Consider the following 22,976-nt stretch of genomic DNA (forward strand, 5'->3'; position numbering starts at 1 on the left):
CTTCCTGTAAGGAAGACTTCCTCTGATGCTGTTTCTCTTATTGAACATACAGTTGAAGTTGAATTTTAGGCTTTGGTCCTAAAGATTTTGGTGGCCATGGGTGTGTGTGTATGTACTTGTATTTACATATAATTTGCTTTTTTTTTTTTTTTAATTTTTCATTTTTCACTATATTACCACCAGGTTCTTCAGATATCATATATTAGAATAGAGTTGGGTAGCCTTTTCCATTTCATTATAGTGAATATTCTTAATTCTAATTGTAAGGTCATTATCATAAACTCCATCTTACATGGGGATACTCAGCTGACAGTTCTAATATTGTATAAATTTGCTAGATTTGTTGGGTCCTCTTTTGGCATTCTTTTTCCTTTTTTTTTTTAGTTTTTGGTGGCACTGGGGGGATGAACTCAGGGCCTTGTACATAGCTGGAATGATAGGCACGTGTGCCTTTAGATGAGATAGAATCTAGAATCTCAGGAATCTTTTTTTTTTTTTTTTTTTTTTGGTGGTATGGGGTTTGAACTCAAGTCCTCCTATTTGCTAGGCTTTGGGACTTTTTTCTTTCTTTCTTTTTCTTTTGGTTGTGTATAACCTTGAACCACAGTCCTCCGGATTTCCACTTCCACTGTAGCTAAAATTACAGGCTTGAGCTACCGCATCGAGACCTGTAGACATTCTTCATAGAACCTGTGTCCTGGAAGATTGCTGTACTCGGTTCTCACCTTGGACAAGGGAGAAGTTCTGCAGGAGGTAAAGTCTGTAGTTGATGTTCACTTACCAAAACAGATTGTCTGTTTGCCATTTTGTTTTCTTATTTTCCATAGAGCCCATAATTTCAGAAGTGTCCATTGAGTGACTCTGCTATTTTGAGGATCACTTGCCAAACTGAATAGTTTTAATTTTTTTTGTTGTTGTTTTGTCATGTTTTCCTGCCTTGATTCTTTATCACCTATGAATTCCTGTTTGAGCAAATATGTTTTTCATTTTCTGTGATTCCAGTCTATCATCAAGCCATTTATTCCTTAGTAGTTCTTGAGAGGAACAGTATTGTATGGAGGACTTTAGGGTGTGGGCTGTGTGAACTCAGATCTCCATGCTGCTATTTACTGTTGGACTTCTGGTACGTTAAAAAAACTTTCTGTTCCTCTTTTCTCATCTGTGGGATGGGAATGATACCTTGGGTTGTAATGATCAAGTGAGTAATGCCTTTTGTTCCAGTTGTGACAAGTAATGCCACCAAATGTATACTCATGCCATTGCTGTTAATGTTGGCACATAAAATTTTGAGTTAAGGAGAAAGAGGGAAGATTTGACATGTACTTCAAGAAGAAATCACTGATCCTTCAACTATTATTTATTTACTTTCATCTTTAGGGAAGTGAATTCAAACCACAGATTCAACTATTGATAGTTTGAGCCAACCATTAAAGGAACATTATTTCATTGTTACACTTTTCATTTGCTCTTACTCTAAAAGATGACTGGCTTTAGTCACAGGGACAGGAAGGTATATAAGTTGCCCATGATCTATATTACCATGGCTAATAACACATTTCAAAAGTTTTGTCCTGTGGATCCTACCAGGATACACAATGCTGTTTTACTCATGAACTAAACTAACTATTAAAGTCATGGATCTGGAACTAAAAATTAGGATCACATGTTTATCACCCTGTACTAGTACCAACTCAAAACAGATCAAGGACCTTAATACCAGACCCGAAACTCTGAAGTTAGTACAGGAGAGAGCAGGGAACTCTCTGGAAGCAATAGGTATAGGCAAGGACTTCCTCAGTAGAACTCCAGCAGCTCAGCAACTAAGAGAAAGGATGGACAAATGGGACTTCATAAAACTAAAAAGCTTCTGCACAACAAAAGAAATGGTCTCTAAACTGAAGAGACCACTCACAGAGTGGGAGAAAATATTTGCCAGCTATACATCAGACAAAGGACTGATACAGGGAACTTAAAAAATTAAACTCTCCCAAAATCAATGAACCAATATAGAAATGGGCAACTGAACTAAACAGAACATTCTCGAAAGAAGAAATTCAAATGGCCAAAAAACACATGAAAAAAATGCTCACCATCTCTAGCCATAAAGGAAATGGAAATCAAAACCACACTACGACTCCACCTCATCCCTGTTAGAATAGCCATCACTAGCAACACCACTAACAACAGGTGTTGGTGAGGATGTGGGGAAAAAGGAACCCTCATACACTCTGGTGGAAATGCAAACTAATGCAGCTACTCTGGAAAAAAATTTGGAGGCTTCTTAAAAATCTAAGCATAGATCTGCCATATGATCCAGCAATCCCACTTTTGGGGATATACCCAGAGGAATGTGATACAGGTTCCAGAGGCACCTGCACACCCATGTTTATTGCAGCACTATTCACAATAGCCAAGTTATGGAAACAGCCAAGATGCCCCACTACTGACGAATGGATTATACACAATGGAATTTTACTCAGCCATGAAGAAGAATGAAATCTTATCATTCACAAGTAAATGGATAGAACTGGAATACATCATCCTCAGCGAGGTTGGCCAGGCTCAGAAGACCAAAATCGTATGTTCTCCCTCATATGTGAACTTTAGATCTAGGGCAAATACAGCAATGTGGTCGAACTTGGGTCACGTGATAAGGGGAGACCACACACGGGAGGTATGAGGATAGGTAAGAAACCCAAATCATGATAGTATTTGATGTCCCCACTGCAGAAGAACTAATACAGAAACCTTAGAGCCACAGAGGTCAACATGAGAATGGGATCAGGAACTAGGGAAAAGGTCAGTTAGATATAATCAACTTGGGATGTAACACATTTGTACATGGAAGCAATGCTAGGAATCTCTCTGTATAGCTATCCTTATCTCAACTAGCAAAAATGCTTTGTCTTTCTAATTATTGCTTATACTTTCTCTTCAACAAAATTAAGAGATAAAGGCAGAACAGATTTTGCCTAGAAGCGAGGGGGTGAGGGGGGAGAGGTAGGGGAAGGTGGTTAGGGGGGAGAAATGGCCCAAACAATGTATGCACATATGAATAAATGAATAAAAAATAAAATAAAATAAAAATTAGGATCAGTTGACGCTGGTGCAGCCAGCTCAAAACTGTGCATCAAGGCAGGATACTGCATTTCTGTCAGAGTTTGGCATAGCAATACCTTGGATGATATACATGGTTTAAATTTTAGAACCTTGAGACGACTAAGAAGCCTAGTGAAGAACCCTAGTGAAGCTTAGCAAATATGTCTTGAACATTTATTTTGGGAAAGGACTGCCCATAGATCCTGGACAGATTATTCCAGACTAGAATGTAGCTACACTAGGGTTAAATGAATTAATAAAGGAAATGTGATCATGATTGCTTTGCTTTTTATCATCTGGGAAAGTGTGTCACAAATTACATACATCTTATAAGTGGACTCTAGAAGATTTCTTCTATAAATTTGGGACAATTTATATAGAACTTTTCAGTTCAGTAAGAGATAGGAGACTGTTGCCCTAAATGATAATATATTTCTACTCGAGAGAATAGTTTGGTTTATCCTGTAACCCAGCAATTCTACTCCTAGGTATTAAACTTTAGAGAAAATTTCACAGAAGTTCTCACGTATATACAAGGAGACATATTGCTAAAATGTTTAAATTTTTATAGCAGCCTTATTCATAATAGGAAAAATTGGAAACTAGCTAAAAGTCATCAAATGGGGACTGGATGGGTAAGTAGTGGTATGTTTGTAAATATTATGTAGTAGTTATATATTTATATATTTATATATATATATACACACACACATACCAGTTGCTACACATTGTAAACATACATCAGCCTTATACATTGAACATTAAATGAATAAGGAAAATATGTGATACTATTTAAGTAAAAATGAACCATGCAAAATGATACTGTCAATTAGGGAACATACATATGTAATAAAAGTATTAAGTGATGCATAAAAATAATAGAACAAATTTAGGATCATGTTTGTTTATTGGGGAAGTGCTAAGAGAACTCCCTAGGGGTTTAAAACTATATGGTAGTGTTCTGTTTTTTTGAGTTGTGGGACTAGGCTTTTTATTTATTTGAAGTTTTACAGAGGCTTTTATTATATGCATTTTTTTTTTCATTCCGGACTAGTTTAGAAACATTTAAAAACTGGAGGAACATAGGACTAGATGTGTGCATTTAAGTGGCAGTTTTTCCTGCTTATTTGATGCTATTTCTATAAATTCCCAATTTTCTACAATAAGAGTATGTCACATTAATTATGTTTAAAGAAAAAAATGGAGATATCATGTATCTCTTGGAAAAGGAACAAGTGTTTGTCTTAGCATTTTAGAAAATATAATCACATACAACAAAAAGCTCTGAATACATTGTTGTTTTTGACAAGGGGTCTCACCTTGTAGCCTTGAACTCATGATCCTCCCACCTCAGGCTCCTGAGTGGCTGGGATCAGGTACATGCCATCATGCCCAACTCTGGCACTTTTTAAGGTTACATATTATAATGAATACTAATTAATTTTTCCAACCTGCACACTGTTTTCCCTACCCATCATTAAAAAATAACCTTTGAGTATTTAAAAGATATTTTAAAACATACTGCATGTAAGAAGACAGTTTTGCATATTGGCTAATGTATGTTTTCCTTAGTGCATGAAGTTTTTACTCTTTACTTGGTTTATTTTAATTGAATTAATAAATATCAGAAAATATTTACTAATTCATAATGCTGTTGACTGATACACTGTTGACTAGTATTGACTAATGCTATTGAGTAATAGAAGGTAGATGCTTTCTTTTTTTGTGTGTGTGGGGTACTGGAGTTTGAACTCAGGACCTACACCTTGAACCATTCCACCAACCCTTTTTTGTGATTTTTTTTTTTTTTTAAGATAGGGTCTTGTGAACTATTGGCCCAGGCTTGCTCCGAACTGAGATCCACCTGTTCTCTGCTTCCTGAGTAGCTAGGATTACAAGTGTGAGCCACTGGTGCCCAGTTTAAGAGTGCTAACTTTTTTTTTTTTCTGGGAGCACTAGAGCTTGAACTCAGGGCCTCATGCTTGCTAGGCAGGTGGTCTGAGAAGCTTTCTGTTACATAAAATCTGAGTTTTTTTGTGGGAGTAAGGTGGGAGAGTACCATTTTAACTTTTTTTTTTTTTTAACTTTATCTGGTTACATGCAGTATGTGTTGGGCAGATTTGTGGACTTGACGGTGGAATCATGGTTCTAAAATGTGTACTCTTTAGGATTTGATACAGTGCTAGTGATCAGATTTTCTGTTTTACATTGAAGCAGCCCCAAGGCTTGCAAGATGATATGGACTAGTTCTTCTTAAACCTGAATTATGAAATGCAGGTTTAAAGTATAGGTTTTGTTTCAGAAGTCTAGGATTTTTCTACCGGTTTTATATTTCACCAAGCACTTGAATTTGCCAAAATGGCTTTTCTGATGACCACATACTTAGTATCAACAGTGTATATTTGTACCTCTTAAAATCCCTGTGGAGGGCTGTTGTTTTTGTTTTTTTGTTTTTTAATTTTTCTAATCTTGAATGGAGTGATACTATCTGAAAATACAAAAAAAGTATAAATTTATGGGAGGCAGAGCTGAGTATTAACACTTTTTCTTTTAGTCAGTGTTTTACACGTAAAAACAATTTTTAGACTTAAACTAAACTCAGATTTCCTCAAAAATTTTATATATGCTGTACTTATTTTATAGTTTAGTTTTTAAGATGGGTAATTTTATAAAATATAAGCGTCAGTTTTTTATTATTATATCCAGCAAACATAGAGTTTTTCTGCCAGATTGTTTTAAATCATCTCTGAAAGTTTTTTCTTAGCTTTCTGCTCACTTTCTTGATTGGTAACAAGCCATCTTTGCCCCAGCCTCAGTCCACAGACTGTTTCAAGCATCTCCAACACAGATTCTCAGAAGGCAGTTTAAAAGGAAGGGGTTTCTGAAGGAAAATAGAAAACGTGAATGGCTTTAAGTGACGTGGTAACAACTTCTATAAATTCTTATTAGGAGACAAAAGCTTTAGAGTGATGATTACTTTTTTTTGCAATGAAGTTACATAAGAAGAGTCTTGGTTCTATTTTATTTATAAAATGTATGGCTTTTGTTTTTTTAAGCTGTGTGTTAGCACATAGTTTTTTAGTAAGCTGAGCAAATTTCCTCAAGGAAACTTGCAGTAGGTGATTTTCTAATTGAGTTACCTCCCCCATTCTTAATTTCTATCATAAGTGGAGCAGCTGTTACTGAACAGGAAAGTACTTAGCCTCTGTAAGACTTTGCCAGTTAAGAAGAATCAGACAAAAACTAAACATTTAAAAACATCAGCAGAATGTTATGATGTTTCTTTTCTGAATTTAGTGTCTGTAGTTCAGGGCAGTCATAGAATATAGTTAGACCCATAATTTTTTTTTTAATTTATTGACTGTAACTTTGTCCATTTTAAGTTGTTGTTTTCCTATATTCTTACAGAGGTCATTTCTGATACTGGTCTTTATAATCTTACAAACTAAAGTAGCAGCATTATTATTAATGCATACATTTGTCTTTTTTTTTTTGGTGGAACTGGGTTTGAACTCAGAGGTTTGCACTTGCAAAGCAGGTGCTCTAACACTTGAGCTGCACCTCCAGTTCATTTTCCTCTGGTTATTTTGGAGATGGGATCTTGTGAACTATTTGCCCAGGCTGGCCTTGCGTGCAATTCTCCTGGTCTCAGCCTCCCAAGTAGTTAGGATTTCAGGTGTGAGCCACTAATACCTCGTTTGCCTTGGAATTGTATAGAAAATAGTTACATTATAGATGGATTAATCATTTTTAAGAAAGCAATTTATTTTTCCTTTTCTTTGCACTTATAGTGGAAGGGTACTCTCCACTTTTTTATATATCATGTATTAATTGGTTTTTGATTTAGATATAGACCTTGCTGAAGAAATTACCTTTCAAAATCTTTAAGGAGGATTGCTAATTGAATCCTAAAGACATTCATCACTTTTAAATTTCATTTAAGTGTGAAGAAACTTCAGGATTAAACAATATAGAAGGCACAGAAATATAATATGAAAGGTTTACCAGAATTAAGCCTCTATCTAGTACCCAAAAGAAATACTTGCTGGTCCTGTATGGTGTGATCAAGTCAGTCCACTTGTCTATAGGTGGGTTTAACTGAGAATTAGTCCATTTGTGTTAGTTTTCTGTTGCTGTCACAAAATACCTGAGACAATCACCTTAAAAAGAGTCAACTAACTGGCCAACAATTGTGGAGTGGTCTGCTGGCCCTGGTGCTTTTTGACCCATCGGGAAGCAGTGCTTCATTGTGGGAGCATGTGGCAGAGAGGCTGCTTGCTTCATGGCAGCCAGGAAGCCAGGAAAAAAAGAGGAGGGAGCCAGCGACTAAATATCCCCTTTAGGGGCCCACCTCCATGATCTAACTTCTTTCCATAAGGCCCCACCCTCTAATCTGAATGGTTACCCCATGTCCACCTCTCAGTAGCATCACAGGCTGGTGACCAAGCCTTTGACACATGGCCCTTTTGGGGAGGGGGGTTACTTATCTAAACCATAGTACAATTAAAGCAATTGTTTTAAAAAGTGTAACTTTATATATCTAGACATTTAACTTGATGATTTATCATAGGAATAAGTAAAGAAATAAAAACACACTTTTTCTTCTTCTAAACTTCATTTACTCTTATTTATTTTAATTTCCATCTTATTGCACTTTGAGGCATAACTGCTCATTTATATCCAGACCTTATCCACAGCTTTCCCATGGCTGATGTACTGGGTTAGAGATGATAGAATTTCATACCTTGGTGTGAAATCCTTTGGTTCTTTGAATACCTAAAGCCTGTGGTTACTTGTTCAAACCAGTTAGATAAGTTGGTGCCTTATCAGCCTTCTTTCTGGTGGTTACTGCTGGTCTATGGAGAAACTAATCAAACAGTTATTGTACCTGTAGCTCTACAGCATTTTTCAGATTGGGCAGCTGAACCCTTCCATCATTTGTTGAGCACCTGCTATGTATGTGCCAGGCATTGTTCTGAGATTCAGTTATAAAAAAGACAGTGGACCCTGCCCTGCCAGAATTTGTAGGGTGTAACAGTCTCCAAGTGGGATGGTGCTACTCATGGCTAGCATTTATTTTGTGTTTACTCTGTGCTGCAAATTTTTCCAAGTGGTACATATTTAATCCTTTAATTTGCTCCAAGTCACAGAGTTAGTATGTAGCAAAGATGGAATTCAGATTTGCCATTTGAGCTCCAGAAAATTCCACATTTATCCACCATGCTGAAGTGTGCAATTATAATAGGTAGTTATGGCATCATTTTAAGTGGGTAATTAAATAGGCTCTTTCAATAAGTGTGAGCACAACTGTGGTGGAGCACGGTGAATTCACCTGGCTTGGTTTTGTTAGTGTCAGGGAAAGTTTTTCTGAGCAAGAAAATGTTTCTTGAAAAGTCTTTTTTTACTTCCCCTTTTTTGCCATTGATGAGAATCAGAGAATGTTTTAAAATGGAATTAGACAATATTTTTCGTACAAAGCAATAAGCATAGATTAGAAAGACCATGGGACTGTTCTGAACTTGGGAAGGTCCCTATGGTTATTCTTTATTGATAGGTTGAGTGAAATTTTTTTAATGAGCTATTAAAAAATTAACAGAAGGGCAGTGACACACACCTGTAGTCTTGGCTACTCTGGAGGCTGAGGTAGGAGGACTGCTTGAGCCCAGGAGATTTGAGGTCAGCTGAGGCAGCATAGTGAGATCCTGTTGGGGAGAGAGAGAGAGAGAGAGAGAGAGAGAGAGAGAGAGAGAGAGAGAGAGAGAGAGAGATGATTATTTTGTGCTGTTTAAATTGGTTTAAATATGGAAGCACCTTGGATTGATTGCTTTAGGTCTGTTGTCTTGTGTAGCAGGGGATATACTTTTCCAAGTTCCCACATCACAAAATGAGTAGAGAAAAAAAAGTATGTAATGCATTTTATAGAACACATTCCATAATATCAAAGGCTTTATGAAGTATTATATACTCACAGGTGGAACTACTTAAGATTTATAAATTAAATAGTTCTTAAACATTTTAAGTGTAAAATTGAACCATTTTTGTAATTTGTCCGTGTAGCAACTTTTATGACTAATGATTTTTATCAGTTAAAATCCTTTTTTTTTTTTTCTTGATGGTTCTGAGGTTTGAACTCAGCCTCACACTTGCTTGGAAAGCACTCTACCACTTGAGCCACACCTCAAGTTCAGGTGCTGTCATGAGATGGGAACAGTAAATTTTTAAGACTATGGAAATATTTTTGTGGTCAATAATATACTGTGACTAAAAAGCTGATAGAATAGGTGATTCTGATAGTTTTGCTTTATTTTTTGTACCATGGCTCATTTTGCATATGAAGACAGTTATTTTCATAGTTAAACCAATATACAAAATTTAGATAAGTTGTTTTCATTTAGATTTTTGTTTGCTTAGGTTTTTTTTTTTGTTTTGTTTTGTTTTTGTTTTTTTGGGGACAGAGTCTTGTGGTGTATTGCAGTGTGGCCTCAAACTTATGAAAATCTTGCCTCAGCCTCCTGAGTACTGGGATTCTGGGTGTGCACCACCACACTTGGCTAGAATTCAGACCTTAAGTAGAAACCTGAAAGGGTCTGGTTGATCCTTTTAATTAGTATTTTATTTCCTCTAGTGCTGGTTATTGAACCCAGAGTCTTGCAAATATTAGGCAAGTGCTCCACCACTGAACCTCAGCCCCAACCCCGGTATAATAAATTTTTTATCAGCTTAATATATGCATCATGATAACTTTGTATTCAATGATCACTGATTTTCTTTTTATATTTCTGACTTACATTTCCATGGACTGATCGATCTTAACCATCCCCTGCCCAGGCTGTTCCTTCCTTTTCACTGCAATCCCTCCCTTAAGCCAGTCTCCTTCTGACTGTGTTCATCAGCCCTTTGGAGTTTACTGCATTGTTTTGCTTTTTTCTTTTCTTTCTTTTCAGCCCCATGACACCACTGGCTAAAAGCATTTTTCCCTTTCACCTTTGAACATACGGGCAGTCATGGGCTCCTGATTTTCTTTTTCATCCTTTTCTTTTCAATTGCCCATAGTTAAGGTCATGTCTAATTCTGTGTACTAGTTGAGGAGTGTGCTGTGTAAATTCCTTGTCAACTAACCCATTTCTTTCAGTGAGGCTCTATTTGAAACTTACATGCATAAAAATAGTTTCTTCTAATTGCTTTGATGTTTTCTTTAACTACAAAATTTCTCCCTAATCGATACATTTATACATTTTTTCATGTAAATCCAGCTGCAGTGAATGTGGCTGACCCACAAACTTATTGCAACTTACATTTTTCTAGAGTAATACTGTTTTATGATGATAAAGAATATTTCAATGAGTGTTTTATAGGTTGTAATACCTCATTTTGACCCCATGTCTAAAAATGGCAGTTGATAGAATACCCAGACGTATGTGAAAACAGTGGTGTGTCAGTTAGCACTTTAATAGTGTTCAGTTTAAAAGTAAAAGTAAACACCATGGAGTGACCTTTGCTAGGCTCGTTCCACTTGGTATATGACTTCTGCTGTGTGGCTGTGATAGACAGGACTATGACTGTGGTTACCACAGGACACCCTTATGGTCAGAGACAAGTTGTAAGTGTCACCCAGATACTTCTTGAATGTCTGTCACATGTGTGCCACTGATTCTAAAGTAGATAAAAAATGAAATAGAGATTCATTTGGGAGTTAGCACTCCCAGAAGATTAGTTTTAAGCCTGAACAGCAGGAGTTGTGATGTGCATCCGTAGGCAATTGTAATGATCTGACAGTTATTTAGCCCTTGGTTCCCAGTCCTTTGGTTGAACTGACAGCAAGCCTACAAAGATAGTGAGGCCTGTTTCAGCCCCATTAATGTCTTCTTGAATGTTAGCCTGCAGTTCAGTGATTGATGATCTTAAGAGTCCCAGGGGATTCTGGGTGGTTTCTGGTTACTGTGAGGCAGGGCAGTTTTCTGTCTTATTGGACCTTTTGCAAGTTTTTCTGATCTTTACTATGATGGCTTTGAATTAGGTTTCACCTGTAATTTTAATTAACTAGAATTCAGAGTCTTATTTGGAAACAATATGGTTTTGGTGGTGAAGGTGGATTTTGTATAAGAATCTGAGAACTAGTGCAGTTTTTAATCCACAGCGATTTTGTGAATTTTTTATGTTTTTCTTTCCTTTGCTTTTACAAAATTTGTTAAGCTATATGGAGAAATTTAATAATAGCTCTCTTGAAATAATACCGTTAGTTTTGTTAATTTCTGTGGTGCTTGTGATTTCATTTTTCAGACTTACAGTTAAGTGAGCTAATTTTATTAAGTGTTTTCCTTTTTATATGGCTCAGTTTCTATAGGAGAATATCTTGTTATGCTAGTTCTAAAAGAAGTATAAATAGAACATTTTTGTTACATATTCATTTGCCACTTAGGAAAGTATTTATTTCCAGTAGATTGATTGTGGATTATATTTAGTATTTTAGATAAAGACCCTTTGTTTGTAAATCAGGGAGCAGAGGAAGCATAGAAAGATAGAGGTGAGCATTTTCCTACTTTGCCACAATCATAAATACATTTTCTTAGTTCATTCTTTTCTTAGGGCTCCATAGAACTTCCCTTTTGGATAAAATGAGAACACAGTGATAATTTTTGTAGTATTTATCAGAAACCCTGATGCTTTGCAAACATTGGGGTTGTGGTTGGTGTTTGTTTTCAGAACGCATTTTCCTTTATGTGCAGTAAATAAAAAAATTGTTTTTACTTTAAAAATCTCAGGAATGAAAGGAATACTGTGCTGTTCAGTTTTTCAAATAATGAACAACTAACTTTGCTAGGAATGACTTACTTGTGAGTGTGTATATTAACTAGGTGAGTGTTATTATGCTCAATTAGCAGGACTGCCAAATAATCTCTTTAATACTCTGGTCTTTTTCCCCCTAGGGTTTTACAGACAGCCCTCATTACAGTGATCACTTGAATGACAGTCGATTAGGGGCCCATGAAGGCTTGTCCCCAACACCTTTCATGAACTCAAATCTGATGGGTAAGTAGGTGATTGTCTACAAGAAATCATTTCAAAGCCTCTGAGCTCAGAGACCTTTTTTACCCCCTGTCCAAGGACATGTAAGTATCTAGAAGGAAATTCAGAGTTTCTAGAAGTGCTTGGGGCTTTTCTTGTTCACCCAAGCTTGAGAACCAGCATCCAGAAATTGGGGGCCTGCTCTTAGAGTGCTATTGCTATTGATGTCAAGAAGGAAGTAGCAGTATTTTAACTCAGTTTTGGCATTGTCTATGTGACCTTAAGCATGACATCTTTTTCTAGGGCACAGAGGCAGTTTTTCAGGGACGCTTGTTTTACTATTTGTCTTAACAATTATAGGTAAATATGTGATTTGAGGCAGATTTTACTTACGTTGAACCTTATTTCTTTTGGTACTATTTGATTAAAATTTAATATTAAGCAGTTGAGTTCATATTGAGAATATTTAAAAATTTTGTTCTGCACAAGTGAAGTACGTTTTTGCACTAAATTGATCTTTAGGTTTTGGCAAGACTTTAATGGTTCATCATTCTTTATGTCTTTCCCTCCTCCATTGGAAACCTTGCAGAATTCCCCTTTCTCAAGTGAAAGTTTAAAGTCAGTCTGAAATAAGCCCAAGGATTTCTCCACTTTGAATACCATGGTTCTTTTTCTTCTTCTTCTTCCTTTTTTTTTTTTTTTTATTAAACAGTTTGACCTTTTTCGCAAAACCTGATTCAGAACCTCTGTTCATGACATTATTTTTTCTTCTTGCGTATGCTGTGGCTGAGCACGTTATAAAAGCTTTGTTTAATCTGGTTTACTGATTGTCATTGTTACCTTACAAATATAGATGGTTTGCGTAACTGGCGTTGATTTTATTACTTATTCCATTTTTTAAGGGTGTGACCTATATTGTAATTTCAGAATTGTCCTTTTGAGACATAGCCATGCTAATCTAAGTGGATTACCCAAATCCAAAATCCTGGTGGTCTGCAGATTCTTTATGAGCAATTCTGCTCTGCGAGTCTTCGTTTGTGTCTCACATCCTCGCTAATGTTGAGGAGACAGTATGACATTCTAGTCTGGATTTTGCCTAAGGCAGTTCACAGTTTACAGCCATGGAGTATGACACAAGAATAAGAAAGGACTAATCAGCAGTAAAACTTGTGTTTCAAATCACTGTTTGTGTTAACACAGTGCAAATGAAAATCATAGTATTGAGGATATTTCAGGTAAAACTTAGTTAAATTTAAAACAAAATAATTATTTGGCCAAGGAAAATGTCCCAATTTATTTTTTTAATTTTCTATTGAGCTTATCATCAAAGTGAAATAGACACTCTAAATAAATTCCTCTTGTATTATAATTTTCCCCAAGAATATTTACTTAGTGTGAGAAAAGTAAGTTAAACTCAGTGTGTTGTGTAGTTCTGGATTGAATTTAAGCTCTCTTGAGGCTGTCATTCTGAATTGTAAAAAATCATAAATTTGCCTTTTTGTATTTATATTGTTACATTGTTCCATTACTCGCAGAGTTAACTCATAGACCCAGTGGAATTGCATTATTAGCACAGCTTTGAGACAAGGTATCTATTAAAATTGTGGGGAACAAATCTGGGATTTAGATTAACACGTGGGAGGTATGCTTGTCAGTCACTTGGTCTGAGCAGCTGTTAACTAAAAATATTTCCCTAATTCAGTTTGAGGTGGCATCTTCTCATTTGAGTTATGAATATGTGCCTGTTGGTTTCTTTAGTTTTCAGAGAATTATCAGAGTACTTTCAATAGTAATCCATATATATATATGGATTATATGTATTATATATGTATATATAATGATACACATATATAATAATATATATTATATATGTATATATAATATATATATTATATATGTGTATATAATCTACATTAAATAAGTCATAAAACAATGTATGCACATATGAATAAATGAATAAAATAAAATAACTGATTTGTAATCAGGTGGATCTCTTCACTGTTAAAAGAGGGAAAATTTGCATTCACCTGAAGTACCATGTAGTATAGCTATACAGACTGTCCCTTCATTTTGAGTGTTAACTACCTAACTTTAAAGTGTTTATTTATATATAAAGGGGAGGGGAATAACTCTGAAGTCATTAGGATGTGTTCAACAAGGATTCACCAGTCATTGGCAGTTGTGCTTCACTTAATTTTCAGTAAAAATGACTAAACAAGGCACCTCAGTATAGAAGTCTGCGTGGCAGTAGCTTACTCATGAAAATGAGTGTCTCTTAAATTGAAGTGCAGTTCCTTATAGCAACAGGCAATCCAACTTGATGTGAGGTACCAAATGTATGGCTTTGTTTCACTAGATACAATGGATAGATCAGCTTTCTCACTACATATTAATTTAAAACCTAGATTGTTAAAACTCTGCTGCTATGTGTGTGGCAGTACTAGAAGCATGTGAACTGTTGAAACTCTCAGTTGAGAGTGTGGCTGTGAATGGGGGAATGCTCAGAAACAGTTAAAGCTAAGAGGAGGGCAGCAGCTATTTCATCATTCCTGTCAGCATATAAAAACACCATTAACTGGGGAGGAATTGCACGTCTAGGGAATGTTGTTATTTCTAGTATTATGTTCAGCCATAAGCACATTTGCCTGAAGAAATAGTGGATTATAAAGTGCCACTGTCTTTCATGATGGAGCTTTCAAACACTTTAATGATTTTATACATTGCAAAAATGAGAAGTTTTGTCTAACAAGGGTTGATAATGATTCAGTAATGAACAATTTGCCAAAGAAAGTGCATTTCTGTATTCATTTAGATATTTTGAAGTGCTTTATGTAGGAAATAAAGCTGTTATGCTGGATCAGTTAGTTTTCTTTTATGAATTTCAGAATTATCCTGTTGATTTGTCAGTATGGAATAGTAGCAGGCTTTTCTGAGGTTTCAGGTGAAATAAATAAATCCTTTTGGCACATCACTAGGCAGTTTGCATCAAACAGTTCTGTATTCTGTTGCTTTGTGTAAAACTTTGACAGTATCACCAGCCTTGACTATCTCTGGTCTCTTCTAGCTTTGGTTCATTTCTCCACTCTTGGTCCCCTCATTAATTTTTATAAAATTTCTTTTCTATAAAATTTGATAAATTGTCATACTTTTGGTAATGAGAGTAGTTTATCAATTGAACATTCCTTCCATTCTTGTAGAATGAACATCTGTAATCTTCCTATTCCTCTACGTTTATCAGAGCTTCACTTGTTTTAAGGGAAGCCTACATGTGTATTTTAAACAGTAGACTTGAGATGTAAGATTACCTTGAATTTTCCTTTCTCCTATGATCTTCAGTTACATTCCTTTCTGAGGCCCTGTTTTGCCTCTAGAGATGTTTTGTTAATGTTCTCTTGAATTGTGAAAGCAACATGTGGTGGAATGGGGGAAAACATAATGCAAAAGTCAGGACTTGAAAATAACCTTTTCCTTTCTGATAAAGGTTTTGGGATTTACTCAAAGGTATTTAGTCACTCTAGAATTTTATAATTCCATAATCTCAAATATTTAGTATCTAATATTCAGTCCTGAAAAATGCTGCAATTAGAATTAGAGTTGTCAGAGCAAGTATATGGCAAAACTGAAGGTAGGAATAACCATGTCTCCTGCTTCCCAGTTGAATGTTTTTTCCATTAGGCCACCATATTTGTATGAAAGTTACTTGTTCTTTGATTATAATGCTCCCAGGTGTTTACTAGCTCACTATTTTCATCAAGTAATTATTGTGGAGACACTGGTCTTGAAATGACCGTGAAGAAAGTTTCCATAATGAAATAGCTTCAGGCAGCACTACATTATCAGTTGTTCCCCCTTAGAGGTACACATTGTGCTTGAGTATGATAAAGAGTCCAAAAAAAAAGAAGAAGCTATTTAATTTTGTTTAGCCTACTACATCCCAAACCCATATGATGCATAGAAGGGTTTTATAAAAAGCAACATTGACTTCTTAGGGAACTAGTTTTCCATGGGACACACACTGGAAAGAGCTTTTTGGTTGTTTGAAAGGGTGGGGAGAGGGAAGATAAATGAAAAGTAAAATAGCACCATGTTAATGGAATTGCTGTTTAGACATTAGGTCCAATTGTTTGAGTGTATCTTTGCTAAACCTGTTACAGATTTTGTACTTATGAACAGTCAGCTGTCCTGCCTTTGCTGCTGTGATCTCTTTGCTTAGCTCTGTCCTTCTGTACCTTAGAGTTTAAAGAGCTGCTCTGGTGGCAGCTACTGTGTTTTATTTCCATTTCATTGTTGGCTAAATAGGTTTCTGTGAGCTTTTCTGGGAATTTAAACTCAGGCACAGTTTTTTTCCCTATGCATTCAGTATTTCAAACCACCAAATTTCAAGCAAAACTCTTTTGTCTGGTTGATACTGTATGTACTATAATTTGACATTAGTTGAAAAATCTTCTGGAGTTGCAAAAAAAATGTAGTATCACCATTTTCAAAATAACAAAGCACAGTAAACCTCTGCCCTCAAGGATATCTAGCTTTGGTACACGTGAAATTCCTTTGCTAGATGAGATAATGAAAATGATTATAATTGTGCTTATGGGGACTTGGATGGCCTCATGTGTGATTTGGTAGTATTTCATAAGGATGAGTCCTTCACACTTTCTCAGTGTTTTATTAACCCCAAATCTCATGAAGGGATATGATTATATATTCATTCATCTGCATTCTTTGGTTTTTGATTGCTTACAAACACAAAATGTTGGTACTGGGAGAAACTTGAGTGAGAGAGATCTAGTTGAAGAAACTAAAGCCAAGAGAAGTGAGCTGACTAGATAAGATCCATGGCCCTGACCCTCCTGCTTCCAATTTAGCTTACAGTCCCATTCTGTTACACTGCTTTTATATATATAATTTTTTTCATTTTTATGTTGAACTATTTGGTCTTTTGCTGCCTTTACCTCATGATAGCTTTTACACATTTTTCTTCCTCCTTCTGCTGCTTAGACCATCATTAACCAGTTTGTCTTGTTGAATATATCATCTCCTTCATGTATCTATTCACCTATTTATTTTGTCCTTCTGTGAGTGGAAGTACTCTCTGGTGGAATATAAAAGTAAAGAATATTCAGTCCACTTTTACAGATGGGTGGTAGGGGATGTTACCAATTTTAGTAATAGTCATACATGGCAGAGCATGAGTGGCACTGTTAGAAGCATTCAGAGGTGAAGATCAGGTGTAGCCATAAGTAATCAGGAAAAGTTTCATGGTGTGTAGCATTTAATGCATAGTATTAATCAGAAATGTTGCTGTTACAAGTGACAGAATGTTAACTAAAATGAGGTTAAAGAAAAAGTGATTTTATTGATTTATATCTTCAAGGAAGCTAGAACTAGATTGATTTTTGACATGGATCCAGGAGTTCACAGAGTATCATCAAATTTTTTTCTTTTTCCTTACAATTGTGTATTGAAAGTAGGAAAAAAAACTATAGAGCAGTAAATTGGGTCTCTTTTGTTCTCTCTCTCTCCCTCTTCTCTACCCATCCCCCTTTTTAGATCCATTGCGCTAATCTTTCCAAATTGTCCTTTCTGGCTGCTGCATTATAAGATACTTTTATTTCCTAGTAATATGAAATGTTTTCATTCATGGGAAATAGGCATTTTATTTATAGTTCCTTTTTCCTAGTAGTGTCATCTTTTTCCATGACCTACCCATCCTCTATAGTCTGAAGAGCAGCCTCTTCCCATGAAGTCACAACCTTTGCTCGCAAACTAGTTATGCTAGGGAATGCATTTAGGGGATTATTCTTTTATTTGTCTGCCCAGTCCGCTTGCTCATTGTCAGTTGCATTGTCTATGATGACACCAGTTTTTATTGATCTTTATAGTTTTACAGTAGTCCAGAGACATAGATGTGATAAATGATTCTTCCTTGAATCTTTCTATTGTTTGTGTCTAATTCTTGCCAAATGAATATGAACTCTATAAACTGAAGCTATTCAGAGTTCTGCCTGTGGTAGGATGGAAGCTGTGATTACTTGTTACTAGATGACAAAAACTTAAGGAACTTTTGTAAACTTTATAGTTTAAATACATAGAATTTGGGAAGCACAACCTAGCACACAGTTGAGAACTTGGGGATCATTTTGATTAGGAAGTCATAGAATCTTATTATCAGATCACTCCTCCTATGAGGTATCTTTTCAGATTCACTATTTATAGTGATCCTCACATCATTCAATAAAGGTTTTCTGAGTGTTTTACTAAAATTCTCCTAAGTGTTTGAACTGGAATAGGCCATAAAAATCACCCCCTTAGTGATTCTCAGTTGGGAGTGTTGGGAAATAATAAATGAGTGTCCCAGCAATGGGAGGTAAGGAGAGAGCACCCACTGACACCTCCCATGCCTTGCTTCAAAGCGAAGGATTAGTAGTTCCTTGATTAGGGGGTCACAGTGTTTATGTAAGTTTTAATTAACTACCAAACAAAAACTAATTTAAAAATTTGAAAGCATATACCAAATTGCTTTTGTTTAAATTTTGTAACTGTTATTGTGTGAATGTATTTGTTGAGCTCTGAGCCTTTGCTTGTATAGGTTTTTGGCTGTTGTTTAGTAAGCCTCATATTAAGTGAATCTCCTCCAGTAACTGCTGATTTTGAGTGTCAGTCCACCATTTTTGTAATCATTATCATCTCTCAGCTTATTTCTTTTTTCTTACTAAATTCAGCCTTTGCTTCTCATAGCTCTTATTCTTTGGTGACTTCCAGTTTGGGTTTTGTTGGGTGGTGGCATTATTTGTGAACTTAGATCTTTAGGAATGCTAGAACTTGACATTCTGCTTATATTTGAGCAGAATAAAATATATAAGCATTCTGCTTATATACACATACATATGTATATTATACAGAATTGAGCTTTTACAAAAGTCTTTCCTCTGGAAAAATGGTTTGTGTTGTTATTACTATTTGGGGGGATTTTTATGGCTCCTGCCGTGTGGTATGATTTGGTGGTTCCACAGTCATTCTGTATTACATACTTGTTTTCCATTTTGATGATACCCCTGGAGGATTATCAGACTCTTCAGGATCTATGAGATTTCTAGGGAGTCACAATTAAATGGGAGTTAGAGTACAAGGCCATCACACAGCAAATTGATTTAATAGTTTATTTATAGTTAATTATAATTTATAGTTGACATATAGTTAATAGCTTATAGTTGACTTAATAGTTTATAGTTAATTATAAATTTTATTAATATCTCTTATATTTTTTTCTGTGCTGGTCTCCAAGATCAGGTGTTAGCAAACTTTCACAAAGAACCAGCATGTAAAATTTATAGGATATCTGGTCAAAAATCAACGTTATTATGTAGGAACTTATACAAGTGCTTAAAGGGGATTCCTGATTTGAACCAAATATACTAGAAATTGGAGGACCAGTTAGGTAAATAATTAGTCCACATCTATACAGTCTGTGTTTTGCAGCCATCAGAGTCTTACCCTATACATCGATAGAAAGATCATGAGAAACACTGAGTACAAAAGGATAGTTTCACAGAAGCATACCTGGCTTGTTCTGATTTGCATTAGAAATGATATGTAGCTAAACGCAGTGAGGCACCTTGCATTGGATCTTGGAACATGAAAATTATATTAGTGAAGAAAACAATGAAATTCTAATAAAGTTTTAAGTTTAGTCAATAGCAGTGTTCTAATGTTAATTTCTTAGTTTTGAAAAATGCAGCCTGCTTATGTGACATGTAAGGGGAAACTGGATGGAAGGTATCTGGGAACTCTTTGTACTAACTTCGAAATTTTTCTGTAAATTTTAATTTTTCCCCAAGTGCAAAGTTTATTTAAAAAAATACACACCTTTGTTTGTATAGAATATCTCTGAAAGAACATACAAGAAATTATTAGCAATGATTACTAATAATTCAGCAATCATTGCTAAGGGAACTCTTGGCAGGCAGAGGGAGGAAAAAAATGAACTCTACCCTGTATACCTTTTGTATTTTATATCACTTGCATTAAGTATTGACAATACTTAAAAATTACTCAAAAGAGTGAGAAAGACAAGCTAGATGCCTTTGCAAAAGAATATCCAAAATCTGTAATGAACTCTTAAAATTTGACAATGAGAAAGCTAGCAATTGATATAAAAATGGGCAAAAAAAAACCCTCACCCAAGATCTATGCATGGCAAATGAGCCTATAGAAGAGATGCTAGACATATGCATTACTAGGGAATTGCAAAATAGAATGACAGTGAGACACCACTACACACAGACTGGCAAGGATGTGAAGCAGCAGGAGCTCGGGTTTATTGCTGGTGGTACTACAAAATGGTACAGGCATCTTGTAAGATAGTTTGACAGATTCATATGCAACTGCATATGTTCTTTTGGTGGGGGTAGTACTGGAGTTTGAACCCAAGGCCTTGGACTTGCTAGGCAGGTCTGCCCACAACCTTCTTTTCTTTCCTTTTTTTTTTTTTTTTTAGCTTTTGTTATCTTTCTGATAGGGTCTTGTGTTTTTTCCCAGGGCTGACCTGGACCAAAGTTCTCCTGCCTCTGACCTCCCACATAGCTGGGATGACAGGCACTTAACCACCAAGCCTGGCTTATTGATTGAGAAGGGGATCTCACTACCTTTTGCCTGGGCTGGCCTCAAATTGCAATCCTCCCGATCCTCCACCTCTGGAATTGCTGGAATTAAAGGCATGAGCCATGATACCTGCCACTAAATATGTTCTTATTATAGAACTCAGCAGCTGTATTCTATGGGTGCATCTCAAAGCATTCAAAAACACATGTCCACACAATAATCTGTAAACAGACATTTATAGCACCTCCATTCATAATTACCAAATTTGGAAGCAACCGTTATGTCCTTCATTTGGTGAATTGGTTAAGTACACCTTGATATGTCTAGACAATTGAATATTATTTACTGCTAAAAAGAAATGAGTTATCAAGCAAGGAAAAGACATGGAGGAGCCCTAAATGCGATTACTATATGAAAGAAACCAACCTGAAAAGGGTACATATTATAGGTCCAGCTAAATGACGTTCTAGACAGGGCAGTACTGTGGAGACAGTATAAAAGTCAGGGGCTAAGGGAGAGGGATGAATAGATGCGGCACAGAGGGTTTTAGAGCAGTGAAACTATTCTGCATACTTTTAATTCTGGAGACGTGTTGTTATCTTTTTGTTAGTACCATTAGACTACAACACTGAGGGAGCCTAACATAAGCTGTGGACGTGGGGTGATAATGCTGTGTCAGCGTAGACTCGTCAGTTGTAAAATATGTACCACTCTGTGGTGTGGGATGTGGATAGCGAGGATGCTGTGGGTATCAGGAGGCACAAGGTGTATGGGAACTCTGTGCTTTCCACTCAGTTTTGCCATGAACCTAAAACTGCTCTAGAAAGTATAGTTTCTCAAAAATGTCTAGAATAGCACCCCCACCCCAATTGATTTTGTAGGCCTTTCTTGTGTTCAGGGATGACTTCAGGGTGACTTGAGCATACATACGGCCAGTGAATGAAATGAAAAGTGTGCCTGGAGAAAAGCAATTAGCTGGAGTAGCTTTTGTGGTTGATTGTACACATGCACTGAAAGAATTTGGTATCTTGGACTTTGAAACTGTAGTGTGCAGACATTTGTTGTATTGGAGTTGGGTAAAATTGACAGGTTTAACCTGACTGTCGCTATTGATCTATATAGTAGGTCACCTAACTGCCAGAGCTTAGGGTTCACAGACTGTCATTGATGGTGACAATCTTAATGTGAACTAACTAATACTTAAATAAACCCATGTAATGGTACAAATATTTGTGGTATGAACTATGAGGGACCTTCATGAAGAAAATACAATGTGTTTAACCTATGTACAATTAAGTCAAGATAGATCCTAGTCTTAAAAGTAAATGTAAACTTTCAGGAGAAAATGTTTGGGATATAGGCCTAGGTGAGGAGCTCTTAGACTTAAAAAGTAAATTCATAAAAGAAAAAATTAATAAATTGGACACAATCAAAATTAAAAGCTTTTTGCTCTGTAGAAGATCCTGTTCAGAGGGTAAAGTGATAAGTTTGGTGTGGGACCAAATATTTTCAAATCATATATTTGACAGGATTGTATCTGACATATTTAACCATGAAAAAAATCCAACCAGAAAATAGGCAAAATACATGAACATAATGAACTGAAGAGGGTATAAAGATGGCAAAATGAGCTCAGGAAAAGATGGTCGAAGTCTTTTAGCTGTTAGAAAAATGCAAATCAAATCATAATGATGTATAACCACACACACCTCAGAATGTCTAACTTAAATCATGGACACCAGGTACTGGTGAAGATATGCAGAAACTGGGTCACTTGCATGTTTCTAGGGGTGATACAAGATGGTAAGTGTGCAGATACCATGTAAGCCAGTAGTTGCATTCTTGAACATTTATTCCACAGCAATGATAACTTACATTTACACAGAATTTTGAAAATGAATGTTTTTAGCACCTTTGTCATGGCCCAAACTGCAGACCATCCAAATGTTCTTCATTAGACGAATGGTTAAACAAAACTGTGGAAGACCTCTATCAGGGAACACTATTCAGCAAATAAAGGAGTAAACTGTTAGGCATTGCAGCATTTTATATTGATCTTGAGTGAATTGAAGGAGGAAAGAAAAATTCATCCCCAAAAGATTACATAGTATCTACTTTCTATCCTTGAAATGACAAAATAGAACCCAGAGCAGATTCTTGGTTGCCAGGTGTTAGAGAAGTGGGTTTATGTGATTAGAACAGAGTAACGTGAAAGATCCTTATGGTGATGGAACTGTTTGGATATTGTGATTGGGTGGATACATGTGATAAAA

The 22,976-nt window shown here is 35.9% G+C and overlaps 1 protein-coding gene across 11 annotated transcripts in view; it reads left to right on the forward strand.

The window, feature by feature from the left end:
- Window positions 1–22,976, forward strand: part of Tcf12 (transcription factor 12) — a 318,977-nt gene that overhangs the window by 147,745 nt on the left and 148,256 nt on the right. For all 11 annotated transcript variants that reach the window (XM_074066035.1, XM_074066041.1, XM_074066039.1 and 8 more), the window contains one exon: window positions 12,027–12,129. In XM_074066035.1, coding sequence (XP_073922136.1) covers window positions 12,027–12,129 — 103 coding nt within the window. The remainder of the gene's footprint in view (window positions 1–12,026; window positions 12,130–22,976) is intronic.

Source organism: Castor canadensis, chromosome 2 (genome assembly GCF_047511655.1).
Source record: "Castor canadensis chromosome 2, mCasCan1.hap1v2, whole genome shotgun sequence".
Lineage (NCBI taxonomy): Eukaryota > Metazoa > Chordata > Mammalia > Rodentia > Castoridae > Castor > Castor canadensis.